Raw genomic sequence first — 19,817 nt, forward strand, 5'->3', positions numbered from 1 at the left:
CACGGGTAAAATTTGCTGGATGTGGCATTTTCAGCTTCGGCAAAAATGTTTATTTTTTGTAATGTACATAGAACAACGCAGACATGAAGTCAAACGAGCAGACGAATCGGCTAATGGTTAGCAATTACCGTAGCCATGGACACCTGTTATAGGTACCAGAGGGGTTGAATGTGCATTGTCCACCGTATATAAAAATAATGTAAAAACCGGACAAGTGCGAGTCCGCGCCCACCGAGGGCTCCGTACTTTTTAGTATTTCTTGTTATAGCGGCAACAGAAATACATCATCTGTGAAAATTTCAACTGTCTAGCTATCACGGTTCATGAGATACAGCCTGGTGCCAGACAGATGGACAGACGGACAGTGGGGTCTAAGTAATAGGGTCCCGTTTTTACCCTTTGCGACGGAACCCTAAAAATCGATATACAAAATTCTGCCAAAGCGATAAAAGAAAACTCAGCCCATTTACTGAATGCGTAGGTTTAACCCTGCTCGTTTCCCCTGAATGAACCTGTGTTGAATGTAGTAATGTTTAGTTTTTATAGTTGCCCAATTTCACAATAGATGTCGCTGTTCTACCGGCTACTTCGCGCTGTTAAGATTTTTCCACAGCCCCTTATATACTAAACGAACTAATAAACGAGTATTAAGTTGTCAAGTGACGTAGTGTTTCATTACAAAAGGTAGGAATAGGAAGTGCACGTGCAGTGCAGTGTAGTCAGTGAACAACCTGTATTTATAAACAATATTTGAAAGGGTAACTTTGGCACTTCTAGAGCAAAATATTGATATCTACGGTAAATGGATTTGGCAGGACGGCAATGCGATTCCTTCATACAAAAGAGGAATACTGAGCACCTACTCAGCCGAGATTTTTAAAAGCTCTCATTCTCTGAGGGACCGCGAATTCAAAGAGTTTTTGGCATAATTTTATGAAATACGATATCTATGCTTGCTTGAATACGAAGCACGTTAATTTTAGGGTTAAACCGAAATTTGGAGGTTTTTATTTTATATATTTCAATAATAAATTATGATATTATCTTATCATGTTTTAGGGGCATTCCTCTTTAGAACTCTTTTTCCTATAAAGTTACAAGTTAAATACTAAAATGAGAGAGAGAGAGAGAGAGAGAGAGAGAGAGAGAGAGAGAGAGAGAGAGAGAGAGAGAGACAAAAGCGATAAAATATTATTTACAAAATTTGAGTATTAATAAACAGACTACAATTACAAACAAATGCTTGACAAACCCGTTAAATATTCAAATATCCCCATCAGTCAATCAAGCATTTGACAGCCGCCACTAAAATAACATTTCTATCCCCCTAAATTCACAACAATAATTAATCTTCCAAAAACTTCCAAAACGGCCCTAATTGGTGAAGACAAATTGTCGGAATTCCTGGAAGGAATCCGGCAAAAATTTTCGAACTTTCATTGTTGTCGAGTTCCGAAACCTTTGAATAATGTTCTCAAAATACTTTGGAGGTCGTTTAAGGTTGAATAATATGGACTGGGGAGTAACATTATGATTTTTGTAGAGAATGTATTATTTTCGGAAACTAGAGGGCCCTTTCTATCAGACTGCTGAGTAGTCATGATGTGGCCTGCTATATTTGCACATCTCTACTAATAAGAACACTGTTATATAAATAAATGTTATTTTATTAAAGACTAACGGCCCGCCCTGGCTTCGCATGAGTAAACCTTAACAAATTATACACTTAAACCCTTTTCAAGATATTATGTAATGCCTATTGATAGGTGAAAACCGCATGAAAATCCGTTCAATAGTTTTTGAGTTTATCGCGAACATAGTTCAGACGCGGTGGGGGGCTTTGTTTTATAAGATGAGCCATATCAGGACCTGTCATTATTTTTCTTTCTTTCATTCATACGAGTTAATAAAAATCATTACTGCTGCAGTACTGCGGCATGACATTGCTGTCAACTGCACTGTTCCCGCAAAATGTCAAAATTCCGGGCGGCGACATGGACATTTTGACATGTCTTGCAGTAGCAGTCGACATGACGCGCATGACTCCAACCGTATAGGGACCACGCGCGTTGGAGGGTCTGCCATCTTGTGGCCTGAATCAGAAACATATTGGCACATGTACATTGCTAAAGCAAGTGCTACCATCTACCGTTCTCGTCGGTACGTTTCCTTGTGCATAGTAAGTTCTGCCCTCTTGTGGGCGACATCGGAAGCATAAACAACACATTTACGCCTCGCGCCAAAAATCAGACGGCTCCTATGCTGCCCCCTATAGTTCATGCACAGGGCCTATTGTTACGTGACATTACCGCCGACTGCAAACGTCCTGTCATTTTTTATTTAGGTACATTTGTTTTGGCTCCGTACTTGGCGACAAAATTGTATTACTTCCTCACATATTACAACATAACAGGGGGATTTAAGATGGTTTATGTGGGGGTGAGATACTAAAACGCACTATAAGGTTTCTGTTGCTTTTATGAGCTTTTTATGTTTCTTGTTAATGGTATTTTGCGCTATTATGAAAATCTTAACGACATTACATTTTAGCGTGATTGTAAAAATAATATTGGGCACCAGTGGTGGAGGGTTTTCTTAGCAACATTGTAAATATATCTATTTAATATATCCCGTATATTCCTCATCATGTGGTCGATCTATCCTTGATATACATACAGCGAGGTTTTTGATGCGGGAATGATTTCGTATACTTATAACTTTGTTTATTGTAAAATATTTACCAAACTATGAATTAAAAATAGGTAGTAGGCTCCAAATGTGCTTAGAAATGTTAAAACAATATTGTTTTTTACCTATTTTTTGGCTAGTGTAAAACATTCCCTCACCAAAAACCCCGAAGTATGTTTATATAATTATTCCTATCGTGTGGCCAGCGAGGGACAAGCGACAGGCTAAGGGCTGATTTAGACAATACGAGAACTCGCCTGCGAGTTTCATACCATTGCGGGTTTTGATTGGTCGGTTGAATGGGACTTAACCAACAGATCGCAATGTAACTCAAAACCGCATGCGAGTTCGCGCGCCGTCTAAATCACTAAGTCAGGCGTGGCTCACTCCGCGATTTCGTCGCTTTGCTACAGGTAGCTAAAAGTACATCCGTTCGGCCCCAATTTTGGGGTTTGCCATAAGCCGCGCGTGGCGTTGTCGCCACCTAGCGGCCATATCTGTGCTGATCGTAACAGACGCGTTTTGTTAGAGAGTGAGTCTTCTGTACCTAGTACTATTATTTATTCTGTGCCTAAGTGAGGCGATCATCTATCTGATAGATATATTCATTTTAAACACATTTTAAATCACATTGATTTTAAACTTCTCTGTAAGGCATTCTATTTTATTGATTCCGTACATAACCAGGGAGTACATGCGTGGTCGATCTTTCCTTGATATATTTCCCATCGTGTGGTCAGCTATGGACAAGCGACAGGCTGAGCAATCACCAATCACATTGATTTCACGGGCCATTACCTCCGTATTTGTTTTGGAAGAGCGCTGACCACAGTCACTGTGGTAGTAACAGTACGAACGTTTTATATAGCACGATGGCAAACAAGCATACAGTCTGTCTAATGATAAATGGTCACCGTAAGCTATGAAAACCTGTAACTCCAGGGGTGTTCCTTTAAAAACTTGTACACTCCTTTTTTTAATGACTCGGTATTGTAGCCCTTCAAGAAAACCGAGCGTATTTTTTTAAAATAAAATCACAATTTAAAACATACAGATGTCTCAACGGTATTCTGATGTCTCATGGGTACCGAAAACCATTAACATGTGACATATTAATAAATGTACAGCAAAAAATTTCAAATAATTTAATTTAAGCTTAGAATAAATTTAAAAGTAGAAAAATTAATTACTGTCTTGGGTGAGACTTGAACTCATGGATCGATACTCCAGCGCTCTGCCATCTGAGCCACCAAGACCTCATCTATAGCCAGCAAATCTTTTCACGATATTTATGGGTCTAGGGAACCCTAGCGACATCTACTGTAAGAGCGTTCTACTTCTTAATACCGTTAGCGTTTTTGAATTTAATTTACTTTACAAAAAAATTGTTGTTCTTATGTCATATTGTTCAGAATCGTCTGCTATGGCCACGGAACGGCCCTTTGTTTTGGCCTCCACCCCCTTCCAACACGTCCTGATGTGCTTCACCGATACATACTTTATCTGTGAATGACAGCTGTCACTATTTCTGACAGACGAGGGTTTATAGAAGCACTAATAAGCACAGAATAATTAATAATAGTACTAGTTACAGAAGGTTCACTCTCTAACAAAACGGGTCTATTACGAGAGGTACAAGAGCGAGCGTGAGCAGGCGTCCGTTCCGCAGCGGTGCGCCCCAACTAGCAAAATCACGCTAACAACAGTCTCTAGGTCTAGACTACAACTTTGTCGCTCTTATATTGATTTTATATCATCGTATAAGCCCGGGTTTGGGCACAAAGCATAAGCGTATTTATTTTAATATCGTTCTAATATCAGTCTAATTGAATGTTGTTTCCATTCACAGTAATCTTTTTCAAAACTATATTAAGCTGCTTTAGGCTAATATCGCTTTTACGTAAGTATCTTGTAAGCCTACATAGGCTTATATTGGTCGAACGTTAGAATCTTGTAAGCCTAAATAAGCTTATTTTGGTTTGAAACATTCTATTTGTGAAGTATAAATATACGGGTGAAATTAACTGCAACGTGACAAAAACATATTAGTGTAAGTGTTTATCAAACTTTTTATGAATTATGTTTAAATATAATAACGTGCTGTTTATCATCGTCTTTTTATGTTTCAGGGTAAGTATTCACATGAGAAAATATTATTTATTGTAAAGTAGACCCTGTTTTACACTTCAAACTTCATGCGCCTACTCAAATATGGTATTTGAATATTTTTATAATTATTTTATTTCTTTATTTTGTATTGATAGTCAGCCATTTATGTAGGTGTATTTTTCAAGCGCACTATTAGAGTATTTTAAGCATTCTGAATACAAATGATGTGGCCATGTTGAATAAATTACGGTTCCTTGCTTTACTTATACTAACAATAGTGTTCCCAAAAACGATTTAAGATCAAACCATCTTATATTGATCTTCTCTTTTGTGATATAAGTGTCTTGATCTTATATCACTCTAATATCTTACTAAAGTGCTGCTGTTGATCTTATTATAGCTTTAAATAAGATCAGAAAAGTACGTAATTACAGTGTTCTTATGCTATGTTGATATTAGTCTTACATTCTTACAATAGCATTTAGAAATCTAATATAAAATCAAATGAACTAAGAGAATGAGGATATAAGACCAGGTACTCTCAAGTTCAATGAGACTTCGTAAATGTTGTTGTAAGAGCAAGAGGCTTATAATAGTATTATGCTATGTTGATATTAGTCTTACATTCTTATAATAGCATTTAGAAAGTCTAATATAAGATCAAATGAACTAAGAGAATGTGGATATAAGACCAGGTACTCTCAAGTTCAATGAGACTTCGTAAATGTTGTTGTAAGAGCAAGAGGCTTATAATAGTATTATGCTATATTGATATTAGTCTTACATTCTTATAATAGCATTTATAAAGTCTAATATAAGATCAAATGAACTTAGAGAATGTGGATATAAGACCACGTACTCTCAAGTTCAATGAGACTTCGTAAATGTTGTTGTAAGAGCAAGAGGCTTATAATAGTATTATGCTATGTTGATATTAGCCTTACATTCTTATAATAGCATTTAGAAAGTCTAATATAAGATCAAATGAACTTAGAGAATGTGGATATAAGACCAAGTACTCTCAAGTTCAATGAGACTTAGTAAATGTTATTGTAAGAGCGAGAGGCTCATAATAGTATTATGCCATGTTGATATTAGTCTTACATTCTTATAATAGCATTTAGAAAGTCTATTATAAGATCAAATGAACTTAGAGAATGTGGATATAAGACCAGGTACTCTCAAGTTCAATGAGACTTAGTAAATGTTATTGTAAGAGCGAGAGGCTTATAATGGTATTATAAAATGCTCTTATATACATATATCAGACTAGGTAATAAGACTAAACTTACTAAAGTGCGTATTAGCTTGTCTAAGACTAATATAAGAGCGATGATAAGTTCAAAACAAAAATAAGAGCGCTATAAGCTCACTACTCTTATAAAGTGCGCAATCTGAGACTTTTTTGCTAGTTGGGGCGGCAACTACTATGTCTAGACACCAAAATTGGTGTGGGCCGCATGTACTTGTAGCAACGCGACGAAATCGCGGAGTGAAGGGGCCCACTGATTAACAGTCCGCCGGACGGTATCGGCCTGTCAGTTAGAACAAAATTTTGACAGTTCCGAACAACTGACAGGCCGATACCGTCCGGTGGACTGTTAATCAGTGGGCCCCTTCATATAATCTGCAATGGGGTTGGCAACTGTCAAGGGTTTGTCTATTCTCATATCCATAACATATCTAGATCATATTCAAAACCTGTAATCACAATGAGAATGCGCCTCCAGTTTTTAATTAAACAACGTCTGCAACGATGCAATTAAGCTATTCCTTATAACAAGCGCCATGTTTCCGCCGAGATACCTTTTAAAATATCTTTGTTATTTAGATATTATATTTCCTGTGTACACTTTCACGAGTCTTTGTTTAATTAGCTTGGCTTTCAATTTGAGTTTTCATCAGTATAAAGTACAAGTATAATTTTGTAATTATTTGAGTACGTAATAAACGAAGGAATGGAGCATATTGAGGAAACTCTAAAAATGCTATGTAATGGATGTGGTACCAATAAATTTCTTTAATTTCGCTCTCTACTTACGAAGACGAAAACATACGACAAAAGCGGGCGGAGCGGCGGAAAGCGCCGAAATTCTAAAACGTAACAAATATAAGAGCCTCGGTAGAGAGTACCATTTTGTACCATTTGGAGTTGAAACTCTAGGTCCATGGGGTCCCAGCGCGCATAAGTTGTTCGCAGAAATCGCGAAGCGTCTGGTTGACGAAACTGGTGACCGAAGAGCTGGCGGCTACCTCGCACAACGTATCAGCATTGCGATACAGCGAGGAAATGCCGCCAGCATCCTTGGTACAATGCCTCAAGGGCCTATTTTAGATTTAAGCTAGTTATTAATTTATTTTAGTAATACCACTGTATATATCTCGAGAAAAATAAATATGAACATCCAATTTCGATCGCGGCCGAAATTTAATAGGTACAAGTGAAACTTTAAAAAATACTACACATTTTCTATTAAACGTTTCATGAACGTCCGTGTCTGTCACTAGGCTGTATCTCATGAACCGTGATAGCTAGACAGTTGAATTTTTCACAGATGATGTATTTCTGTTGCCGCTATAACAAAAATTACTAAAAAGTACGGAACCCTCGGTGGGCGACTCGGTGAGGGTTTTTTTTAATGTTAATATGTGTGATCGTTTGCATCCTATATTATCATAAAAATTGCAAAAGACGGAAACAAACAACATAACCAATATTTTTTTTTTATTTCACCATTATCGAATCCTGTTTACATAAACTTCAACCATTAATCGAATTCACAAACAAACCGATATTTAAACGTAGTTTCCTTTGTTCTCCGCAAAATCACAAACTTAAAACAAAGAGATATCGACGCTCAAATACAGATCGTATACAGAACAAATAAAGCCTTTGTATGTTGAATAGTTTAAATACCGATCGCTATTGGAGGCATATTCGGGTATTGGCTATTATTTTTAGAAGTTCATATAAATAAGGTTATTTATTTTATGAAAGAAAATTGATGAAAAAGTAGTTGTGGACATCACAAACTACGGTAAAAAAAAAACTTTCCCATATGATATTTGGAAGATTCATCCGTGGAAATTAGCACAGGAGGAGCGATATTAATTTAAAAAAATGTGCCTAAGTAAGTATATGTATATTGAAAGTCCCTGATCTCAGTCGAAGAGTTTAAAAACGCGCGTCCACGAACTAAGTAAACAGTCCAGCCTATCCGCCAGACATTGGAAAAACAAAATCGTAAATCCATTATACTCGTATTCCGCTTTTGACAAATATTTTTCGATAGCAACTCGCACGGCAACCGTTATGAATTATTAAGGTCCAAATAGTTTGTTTAGGCAAAAAATGGCCGCCAAAAATGATAGTTTGTCGAGTTTTTGTGGCTACTCGTAAATCGTAGATTAGAAAAAAATATATGGGTGAATTATTATTCAAATGATTTATTACTTTGTTTTTTGGTCGTTCCACTTGACTTATTGCTTACGGAAGATAATCCACTACTTTTTTTTCATGCGACTGCGAAGTGCGAGTCGGACTCACCCACCGAGGGTTCCGTACTTTTTAGTATTGTTACATATACTGGCAACATAAATACACCATCTGTCATCAACTGTCTAGCTATCACGGTTCGTGAGATACAGCCTGGTGACAGACAGACAGACGAACAGTGAAGTCTTAGTAATGGGGTTCCGTTTTTACCCTTTGGGTAGGTACGGAACCGTAAAAAGGGTACATCTGTAAAATAAGCCACTTACCGAACTAGTGACCTATTCGGTCGTCTGGTTTATAATGGGAAGCGGGTCAAACAGCCAAGACCTAATTTTTATCTAGGCTAGCTCTGAAGCGGGAATTAAGTTAAATAAAATACGATTATGTTCTGTAAGTCTTGGGTAAAATTTATAGTGAAAAAGAGATGTTTTAGAGTACGGATTTGTTTTTGTATTTTTTGACAAATATTTTTCCGTCACATATTTTTGTGGATTTCGTAGAGTTACATGTTTTTGAAGATGACCAATGTACCTGTCTAAATTTTTTTAATGTACTGTGTACATTTTTTTGTTGTTCGGTATCCTAACTTACTTGATTAGATAAAAAATTTAAAAGTTCATGTAATATAGTTTTTGAGATAAATTGGGTTTGAACTCCATCAAATATTAAGGCACGTTTTCAATGCTATTTGAGTAAAGTAGTTATCGTGACAGCAACATCATAACTATTTATCACTCAAATATTAACTCATTAACTCATTAATAACCATCAACGCATCGTCAATACGGATGATTTCAAAATAAGCATACATTAATATTGCACCGCCATTTCCTCATTGATAAACAATATTGAATCAAGCGTCCAATAACACTAGTGATGTGACATTTATAATAGTTACCTCATGTAAACTTTTCCCTTTCATAAAACATTACGGGTCTGATTTAGTTCAATTATATTTTATCCCTTTCTTACAAATACATAAGTCAAAATGACAGATAAAGACAAACGATTCATAGCTTATTCAGGCCAGTAACGCGTTTATGAATAACGACGTATTTATCTCAAACTACAAATATGGAAATGTCGACAGCGCTGATTTAGAAGTAGAGGGGCACGCGAATAAAAAAGGAATTAAATAATATAACATCACGTGACGTAGCGGATAAGCTGCAGGAAAGTCGCATCCGATGGTATGACCATATACGCCGCAGACCCGTAGACTACGTCGGAAATAGACGCCTCAATCTCACTGTCCAAGGCCCTAGATCACGCGGCCGCGGTAGGCCTAAGAAGCGCTGGCTGGACGTCGTGACAGCGGACATGGGAGAGAACAATCTCACACCTGAGGATGCCGAAGACCGGGCAAAGTAGAGAAGACAGAGCAGGAAAGCGGACCCGGGCGCTAGGCCGGGAAAACGCTAGGTTGAAGAAGAAGAAGAAGAAATAATATAACATCAACAATATTATGGGTATAACATATAGCAAACTGCACAAAGCAAAGTATTGTCGCAATTAGGTATATATATCGGAGCGGCCGAGGTGCTCAAAAAATATCTGAACACGCAATAGAGGTATGTTAAGACATTTATGAAAGCTTTGGCCGCTCCGATATATCTAATGGCGACTCTACATGTTTTGTATAGTTTAATTTAAGCTAATTGAACATTTACCACATAAGTCTCGGCGATAGGCCCGATTTGAACTTTAAGATACGTCAAATATTACGACTAGATACGATATGGATTAGATATGTCAGTGTCAAAAGTGACGTTCTTGTTTGAAGAAACGGGCCGAGTGTCGTGCTACTTTCTACTAATATAAAATTTTTTTAGTCACCAAAATGGGCCAATGTGGGTTCAGGGCTTTTCGCAGTTATATGAAGGTTTCCTCACGATGTTTTCCTTCACCGAAATGCTAGCTAGTGGTAAGTTTCAAAATATATTTCGTACATACAAAAAACTCTTTGGTGCGAGCCAGGATTTAAGCCCGAGACCTCCGGCTTGAAAGAAGGGTGTCAGATCCATTCGATCACCACCGCAGCACCTTTTATGAAGCGGCTTCAATGCTGACATAAAAGGCCTTTAACATAATTATCACGTTAGCCGTTGAAAATTGTTTATAATGACGTCTGCTAAAGAAATTACCCAAATGAGGTTAACCAACCTGAAATCGTTTTCCCATCCCTTATTTCACCGATCCGTATAAATTTGCCCGAAATCCAATAAAGTTTCTCGGAAATAAACCTGTCCCGACGCGTTAGCATTCAAATTATTTATAGTTTAGGTCGTCCGCAAACCAGACAGTGGACTATTCCAATACCGTTACCGTCAAGTGGGATAACTGGGTACCGGAGGGGTCAAACGGGACTGGAGGGAACATTATGTCAAAGAAATATTTTCCAACTTTATGAATGTGACTGACAGCAGTGTACCTACCTACAATCTTCCTACCTCAAATCAGGATTTACCAGTCAGATTTATGGTCAATTTTCAACTAGCTAGATTAGTTCATAGTCCAAAAATACTGTTTAATGTTACCCCATCTAACCCCTGTTTATCCGTAATTAAGTACCTATATATGTTATCATCCGATCGTAAAATCAGGCAGATTGTAAAGTTCCTGTGTAATGTTTTGACGGTAGTCACATTGAACCAATAGATAGGTAGGATAGGTTCGTTAGGTTGCTTCAGATGCCCGAAGGGCAAACTGACCAGAAATAGGAGCCCTAGCGCTCCGTCGACTCAGAGAACGAGAAAATGATTTTCACGATTCACTATATGCCTAGGAATTTCATAAACTGCCTGATTTTACGATTCTTTTTGGTTTTATCTTATAAGCAAGTTTAAAACTTATTAATAAAACGGTTTATTAATAAGATTAAAACCATGTACATATTATTATTTATTAAGTAAGAAAACTTATTGGAGTGAGTACTCTAAGCTTAGGTAACTATTTATCAATGCCAGAACTGGCTCTTAATATTCAAAGATTATTAAATAAAATTGAATATTCTACGATAAATAAATCATAGTCTGCAGCAGAACTTATAATACCCATATCCTCTCTGAATATTCCCAGATCCTAATTTTAACCTAATTTTAACCTAAAACAGTATTGACGCAATTCCATATCGTCATAGACTCATATTGTTAATGTTAACATTTGCTTTGTGAAATTGTAACTATCGGAGCTCGGCGGTTAGGTTATTCATAATGTTATCATAGGAATACGTCTGTTCGATATGCGTTGAAAGCCGTATGGCGATTATAGTATTATTTTTGGTTGTAAAACATGGCGTGTTAGGTAAAATGGATTTAGAGTACTAGGCCAAGCAACAAAAAGGTATAAGTAGAGGGAAATGCTTGGAACTCAATTTTTGACTCCGTACCTACTTAATTGTATCTATAAATATGTTACTTGAATGTTTTCAACTTTCATATTACTTATTTCAGAATGTCATTTTAAAGAACGCGTAACTTCAATTGTATAGCGGCGGCTAAAGGATGACTCACGCTAGACCGGGCCGGGGCTGGGCCGGAGCTTCCGGCGCTTCGTTTTCTATGGAAAGTACCACGTGATCACCAATCAGCCGTCATAGAAAATGACATATCGGATGCGTCGCCCCGGGCACGGCCCGGTCTAGCGTGAGTCATCCTTAAGTTCGCGTATCTCTAATGAATTCCCTTTTTCTTGGAGTCAGTAAAAATATAATTAAAACTAAACATCACCTTGAAAAAAGATTGCAGCAAAAACGTTTGCAAAAACTTTTCATCAGTATTTTCAGTATTGAACGCCGAGAATACACCTATGTACTAAACAATATTTCGAACGACGCCTCGGGTTTTAGAGTAAATGAAGCGAAAGAGCCGATGGAGCGGTAGATTCTACAGGCCGTGTACTATACCGTAATATGTGTACATTTATAGTCTACTATACACTTTAGACACATAATAAATAATTCTACTAGGTACAGAAAACTCACTCTCTAACAAAACGCGTCTATTACGATCAGAACAGATATGGCCGCTAGGTGGCGACAGCGCCACGCGCGGCTTATGGCTAGCCATCAAAATTGGTGTGGAACGGATGTACTTACTTTTAGCTACCTGTAGCAAAGCGACGAAATCGCGGAGTGAGCCACGCCTGCTTTAGACCTAACTCGAACTCGACTGGAACTCGTAGCCGAACCTAATATAATGGGTGAGACCAAAGCACATCGTCTCCGTTGGCTGGACCACAGAATAAATAATAGTACTATGCACAGAAGACTCACTCTCTAACAAAACGCGTCTGTTACGATCAGCACAGATATGGCCGCTAGGTGGCGACAGCGCCACGCGCGGCTTATGGCTTTCCCCAAAATTGGGGCGGAACGGATGTACTTTTAGCTACCTGTAGCAAAGCGACGAAATCGCGGAGTGAGCCAGCCTGGCTGGGCCACCTCGAAAGAATGGGTGAAGCTCGTGCTGTAAAGAGAGCATACTGTCGACCGACTGGACGCCGTCCTGTAGGTCGTCCTAAGTATCGGTGGGCGGATCGAGTGGAGGCAGATCTCCGGGAGCGTCAGTGAAAACTGGCGTGAATCCGCGCAGGAACGAGTAAAATGGCGTGCTCTTGTGTTGGAGAACAAGACTCATTTTGGGTCATCGTGCCAAACTATGTAAGTATACACTTTAGACGGAGACATATAAGGCTAGATGACAAGTTTTTAGGGTTCCGTACCCAAAGGGTATAGTTGAATTATCGAGAAGATGGAATTGCATTTGTAGTGGTTGTATGCTGATAGTACAAGAAAATAGAAAATTCAAATATAGAATGCCTGTAAACAAACAATACTACTACATATGCAATTCCACGCTCTCGATGATTCAACTATAAAGACGGGACGGTGTTCAAAACGCGAAAGTTTAAATATTATATAACAAATTTCTTGTCAATGAAAATATGATTATTGCGTAATAATCACATCAAATACGATTTTAAATTTAAAAAAATAACCGAAAAACAAAAGATTAAAGAAAATTTGATTTGATCTCAATTTAAATTCAGTCGTCCTATCTTGACATCAAAAGGTCAAAGGGAAAAGTTTCGCTGATGGAAGTTGAAAGGTCAAGTGCCAATTAATTTCAGACCAATTACATTAATTATTGTTTGGCTAGTAACAGTAGCTGAGTAATCTAATCTAATCTTATCTTATACTTTTAAACGAGCAATTGTTGTTTATATATATATTTCGGGGATCTCGGAAACGACTCTCACGATTTCGATGATATTTACTATATGGGGGTTATCGAGGGCGATAAATCGATCTAGTTAGATCTTATCTCTGGCGAAACGAGCATTTTTGAGTTTTTATATGTTTTCCGAGCAAAGCTCGGTCTCCCAGATATTAGTAATTACGTGTGACTTGTGACATTGACCATACAAGAATATTAACCGACACTGATTCAAAACTATTGATATAAAATAATTAATATAAAATTCTCGCATATATTATATTCTCGTTGCGAAACCGTAATAAAACCCGTATGTAGCGAAAAGTGCATACAAACAGAGAACCCGCCTAGCGGGTCGCTAGCAGTGCTGTTGCGGCGTCATTATCGCCGACGCTGTATCTGTCATTTTCCAAACACACTCTTAAGGAAAATACTACATACGTACGTACGTACGCCTGCCGCCCGCACCTTCCCCGCCACCCTTAGTCGTCCTACCCCGTCGCCCCCGTGCCGCGCAGGCGAGGACTCATTTAGATACCTATGTATGTCTCTAGAACATTAACGTATATCCCAGGATTGGCCTTACGGGCAAAAAATGTGGAATGAATGGGGCCAGTACAGCGGTGTGACACCGCTACAACGCGATTGGTTGATGAGTTCGCATCACGCACGCGATTGGTCGCAACTAGTTGCGTTAGACTGCACGATTGGATCGAATTAGTGAGTGACACATTTCAACACAGTTTGATAACTGACTTACTGACAACACTCACAGAGTCAAGACCTGTGTCCCTTCTGGACTCAGGCACCCCTTTTCCCCCAAAGCGTCCCTCCGGGACACCCCGGCGTTATAGCAATAGAAAAAGGAGGTAGCTCCGATCTTAGTTAAACTCTAAAAAAAAAACTGCTGAACTAGTACCATTTTTAGTGCCCGTAAGGCCCGTCCTGAGATATACGTCAATGCTCTAGAACAATTAAACTGTTTCAGGTATTACGTTTCAACACAAACTGTCGAGATATTTCATTGTTTCGTTGTTTCATACGCTACTATTGATGCTGACTGTACATACCTATGTATCTATAGTGCTACATCCAAAAATTGGAGGCCGATAATAGACTTCCGAAAGTCCATTGTGTTGTTATTGTTTCAGACGCGCAATTTCACGCCAGATTTTCTCTCCTAACTTCAATTCAAAACTTTTTAGGTAGGTACATATTCAGGACGGCATTCAAACTTTACATATTGATTTTATTTAGACACAAATCGCAGTGCTTCTCACTTGTACAGTCGACGTCAAGGAAATGTGACGTTTTCAACCAAAAGGTACCACTTTGTCGGTTGTCGATAAGGTTGATTTCAAATTAAAGCTATATAGAAATCGCGGCTTATTGACAACCGACAACAAGTACCCTTTTGGTTGAGAATGGCACAAATGCTTACACTTTTCCGGTATCGTCTTGGGTCGTCCCATTCGGTTTTCGTCAAGTTCTTAAATTAGACATTCTGCTTTCGTCATTTATTCTACATTCGTCACAATCGTCGGTGGCTTTCAATGTAGAATGAGTGTCGAAAGCAGAATAGGACTAATTTAAGAACTTGACGCAAGCGAGATGCTTTAGCAAAGTCAAAATTTGATCAAATTGAAACAAATTTTGTTCGAATGCCGCTCTCAAACTCTTGTATCCTTATTTAAGTTTTTCACTTGTTTACGCTTCACTGTTTTGAAGAAAAAAGTTTAAATTGACCGAGAAACGGGCGCCTGCAGCGAAATGTTAATACATTCTACCAACTTATACATGCGTTTCGTATCGGCACTTTAGTTGAGGTGTTGCTTATACTTTGAACATGGAAATCTCAGTGACATATTTTGCAGAGTGCAGAGCAGTAACTTTGTGTTTCTAAATTGCTTGCTAGGTTAGGTTTTGAGAGGTGATGGAGACAAATATTTGGCTCAAAGTTACGTTTAAATGAGTTCTTTTGTAGCCAGTTGATAAAAACATACTTTGAAAAACCATAATTCATAGCTATACCAAGTTTAAAAATGTATTTTTACCCATGTTTAGTTTATCATGTATAGTTTGGCAAGCCTTTCCGTCAGTAGAAAAAGGCGAAAGGTTGACATTCCATAGAAACTTTGAATTTCGCCCCTTTTTCTACAGACAAAGTGGGTTTACCAGAGAATACTTACACTATTCATTGGGATTTAGCTGTCACTTTCATAATGTGATCAAAAAGTTATCGATAATTCATTTGTCACTTTCACAAGGCGTTCAAAAAGTTTTAAGGGTTATCAAAATATAGGTACATGCCGTCAAGAGACGCTGATTTGAAATTATGTTAACATGCTACTTTATACATTTGTCACATGTTTATTTGTATAGTCTATGTTAAAACGCAACAGCTTGCTATATTTCTCGCTAAAATGCGAAGCAAATACCGTAGTCTGTTTTAAATTTTTATTTCAGCCAGCATTAAGTAAGTTTTTTGCAATTTATACGCTTTTTGTCGTAACTCCTTTAACTAACGGCATACAAACAGCAACACTCCTAACTGTACATCGGTGGACCTTATTATGAAAGGCATAAGGTCCACCGATGTACAGTTAACAGTGTGGGCGATGATACGAAGACGTTATATCATGCCTCAAAAATCTTCGAACATGATTTAAACAGAACACACGCTCATTATTTCGCGCGGCTGTGTTTAAAGTCCATATAGCTCTCACGATAGCCGACCTCCGATAGGAGATAGAATAGAATATAATAGAATAGTTTTTTTTATTCGTAAACACACAGCCTAGACATACCAGCCAACAAACCGCTCTGTGGTTTGGCAGAAGAATGTAATGTATTTAGATGTAAGTAAGCTTGAGAATAAACGCTTTATTTTTTTATTTTTTTTTATTTTTTTTTACATAGAAAAAACATAGTGAAAAATAAAGTGTCACGAAATGGCCCCATCTCAGCATGTTGCTGGCGACTTCCAGCGCTGATCTACCGATGAGACCATCAAGTGAGAAATAATCACGGAAGGCAGCAGATGGAACTGGAAAAAGGGTTTAGTAGTAAAAAAACTTATAACTAAACTGACCTGCGTATGCGAGTAGAACATGGAGAAATTGGAGACTATCACAGGAACGGGCAGCGCGATGGTCAGCACGCCAGCCAACGCGCACAGCGCGCCAACGAACATGCCCAGGTAGGTCTTTGGGGCCATGTCCCCGTAGCCCACCGTCGTCATGGTCACGATGGCCCACCAGAGGCCCAGGGGGATGGATTTGAACTGGTTCTCCGGGTTGTCCTGGAACATGGTGTACTGATTTAACAATTAGAATTAATTTGGTGTGAATATATGTGTTAGAATTAGCGTAGTGTAACATATGTCGCGCCAATCATGGTAAACATGGTGTAAGTGTAATTATATTTTAGCTTGCCATTTTAAATTAAGAGGGTTTATGAGACGCTTAATCTTTAGATATGTTTACAGGAGAGACAAGAAACCATGTTCCTGTGTCAGACCTAAATGGACAAAGTACATTACAGACTACTTATATTGTTAAAGAATGTAAATACCTAGTACATACATTTAAAAAAACTTGTTAGCTTACTTCGTGTACCTAACAACTTAAGGTTTACATTAAATTAAACAAACACAAAGAAACGCCCTCAATAAAATAAAATTAACAATTTTAATGGTTTACAAACAAAACACGGTGCGATTTAAAAACGCCTATTAACCCAAATGTATTAATATTAAGATTTAAATTAATCTTTTACAAGCAGAAAAGCGAGTATTATTTCTCCGAATTACATTTTCATTAATACTTAAAACACGCTGGAAATTACACTCTAATCCTAATGGATTAAATCTCATAATGGATTGTACTGGAGCACAATGCTTGCTTATGAGAAGCGACAACGCCTCCGACGAAGTTTCTAGAAGTTTCTTCAAGGCCGATTCTATTTTTATACAAAACAATTTGTTATAGTTTAGATCTTGTTATGATACGACCGGGTCGCAGGACTATACGCAAGCGTCGAGTGGCAAATCATGGCCGTTCAAATATTTGGTCGATGCAATATCCGTACACGGCGGAAAGAAGTTGACTGTTGAAGAAGTTTGAACTTAAAATAAAATTACATAAAGTTAAAATTTCTACAATTTTTTCCCGCCGTGTACGGTATATGAATGGGTTTGCTGCTCACCGCTTGAGAGTCAAATCCGTGGCCTGATGTACGATATCCACCGAATGGGCAGAGTTGGGCCGCGCCGGAGCGCATTTTCAATGTGCCTATACATTATGTATGGCAGAAGCGATGGAATCCGTCCGGAGCCGACCGCGTCCGCGAGCAGCCAACCGGCTTGCGGCCATACAAATGTGAAATTCGCTCTGATTCCACCCGCTGGGAATCGTACATAAGGGTAGGTATGGCTCACTCGGCGATTTAGTCGCGTCGCTACAAGTACATGCGGCCCACATCTATTTTGGTGTAATTAGCCATAGTAGTTGCCGCGCTCCGCTACGGAACGGACACCTGCTCGCGCTTGCGAAATCTAGCGGTCATATCTGTCTTAATAGACGCGTATAATATTGTTTGAGAGTGAACCTTCTGTACATCATCATTCGCTTGCCCTTACCTCATTCATTTGGGGTCCGTATTATTTATTCTGTGATATGGGCGAGCAAAAGGCATAATGACACGACTCTATGGTGCGTTCGCGGGGACCAATCAGTGTAAAGGATTCTCAAGGTCGTATAAAAGCAAGATCAAAACCTCGACGAATTGTTGAATCATAATCGGCGTCCCGATGTTGCCCGAACGTATTATTCCGAAGTTTTGTGACAACACGAGGAAGTTGTATTAAGCCGGCAAGATAGGGACCAATATTGAAGTTGCATTTTTCTTGAGTTTCTTGTAGTGTATATTGCAGTCTGGGAAGTTGATGTTAGCTTTGACATCTTCAATTACTTATTAAACTAAAGCTATCGGCCCCGTGCATGAACTATAGGGGGCAGCATAGGAGCCGTCAGATTTTTGGCGCGAGGCGTAAATGTTTATGCTCCCGATGTAGCCCACAAGATGGTAGAACCTACTATGCACAAGGAAATGTACCGACGAGATCGGTAGATGGTAGCATTTGCTTTGGCAATGTACATGTGCACATATGTTTCTGATTCAGGCCACAAGATGGCAGGCCCTCCAACGCGCACGGTCCCTATACGCGTATGATATCAGACTTTAAAATTATAAGAGCCACTATTTATATTTGTAACTATATTCTGTCCCACTGCTGGGAAAAGGCCACTCTTTTATTCCTCCACTTATTACGATTTGGTGCAAACTCCCGCCAGTCGCTGCAATATGCGTCCAGGTCGACCCGCCATCTCTTTTTTGGTCTGCCTCTACTGGCTAACTTGCGGTGTCTATTCGGCAGACGTGTCCTACCTTACAATTTTGAAAGCCCGAAAAAATTTAAATGGACGCCATGTAATGAGTTAGAACTTATTCTTATCATAAATCAATTACAAAAAATCGCATCTAAATAGGTCGAACCTTTCTGAAGATAATATGTACATGCATTTATGCGTACAAAAACCACAAACAACCTAATCACATATACCATCTCCGTTCCGTCAAGGGTAAAAATATACTTGGTCAAGCAGATCTTGTCAGTAGAAAAAGGCGGCAAATTTGAAAAATGTAGGCGCGGGGGGATATCGTCTCATAGAAAATTTGAATTGCGCGCCTTTTTCTACTGACAAGATTTGCTTGACCATCTATACAATAACAATAATAACATAGTCTTTATTAAAAAAGAAGTAAAATAAATGTTGACATTTTATATAATATATGAAAGCTGCTGTTTCATTAAATAAGAGGAAAAAGAACTAAGCCAGTATTATCAATCCTACAGATGGTTACAATAAGGCATTGTAGAGATTACGTATCCATTGCACCAAAGATTTAATAGAATAAAACATTTAATCATGGCTGGCTCATTCCTAGGCCAAAGAATAGGCATAACTATTCAGCGTGGGAATGTAGCCAGCTTATGGGCACCCTTTGGCAGGGGACAGATCTGGGGGACCTAAGATAGGTGGGTAAGTTTTATTTATTTTATGAGTTTTAATTTATTTAGTTTATACTTAATTTTAATAATAGTTTATCATGGACTTATTCGTAAAATATAAAACATAAGCAAAATATGTATAAGGCCGATACCATATGTATTGTAGATAACTGGACTAGCCTTTCAGTAACATACCCCTCTGTCAAAAACCTTGCACTAATTATGGTGCAAAAAA

At 38.3% G+C, this 19,817-nt stretch overlaps 1 protein-coding gene across 1 annotated transcript in view; it reads right to left on the reverse strand.

Annotated features, from left to right (window-relative positions):
• The window catches only part of LOC134797793 (potassium voltage-gated channel protein Shaw-like), a 404,836-nt gene that overhangs the window by 129,098 nt on the left and 255,921 nt on the right, over positions 1 to 19,817 (reverse strand). Inside the window, exon 8 of the mRNA XM_063770162.1 lies at positions 16,601 to 16,810. Coding sequence (XP_063626232.1) covers positions 16,601 to 16,810 — 210 coding nt within the window. The remainder of the gene's footprint in view (positions 1 to 16,600; positions 16,811 to 19,817) is intronic.

Source organism: Cydia splendana, chromosome 15, assembly GCF_910591565.1.
Source record: "Cydia splendana chromosome 15, ilCydSple1.2, whole genome shotgun sequence".
Taxonomy (NCBI): Eukaryota; Metazoa; Arthropoda; class Insecta; order Lepidoptera; family Tortricidae; genus Cydia; species Cydia splendana.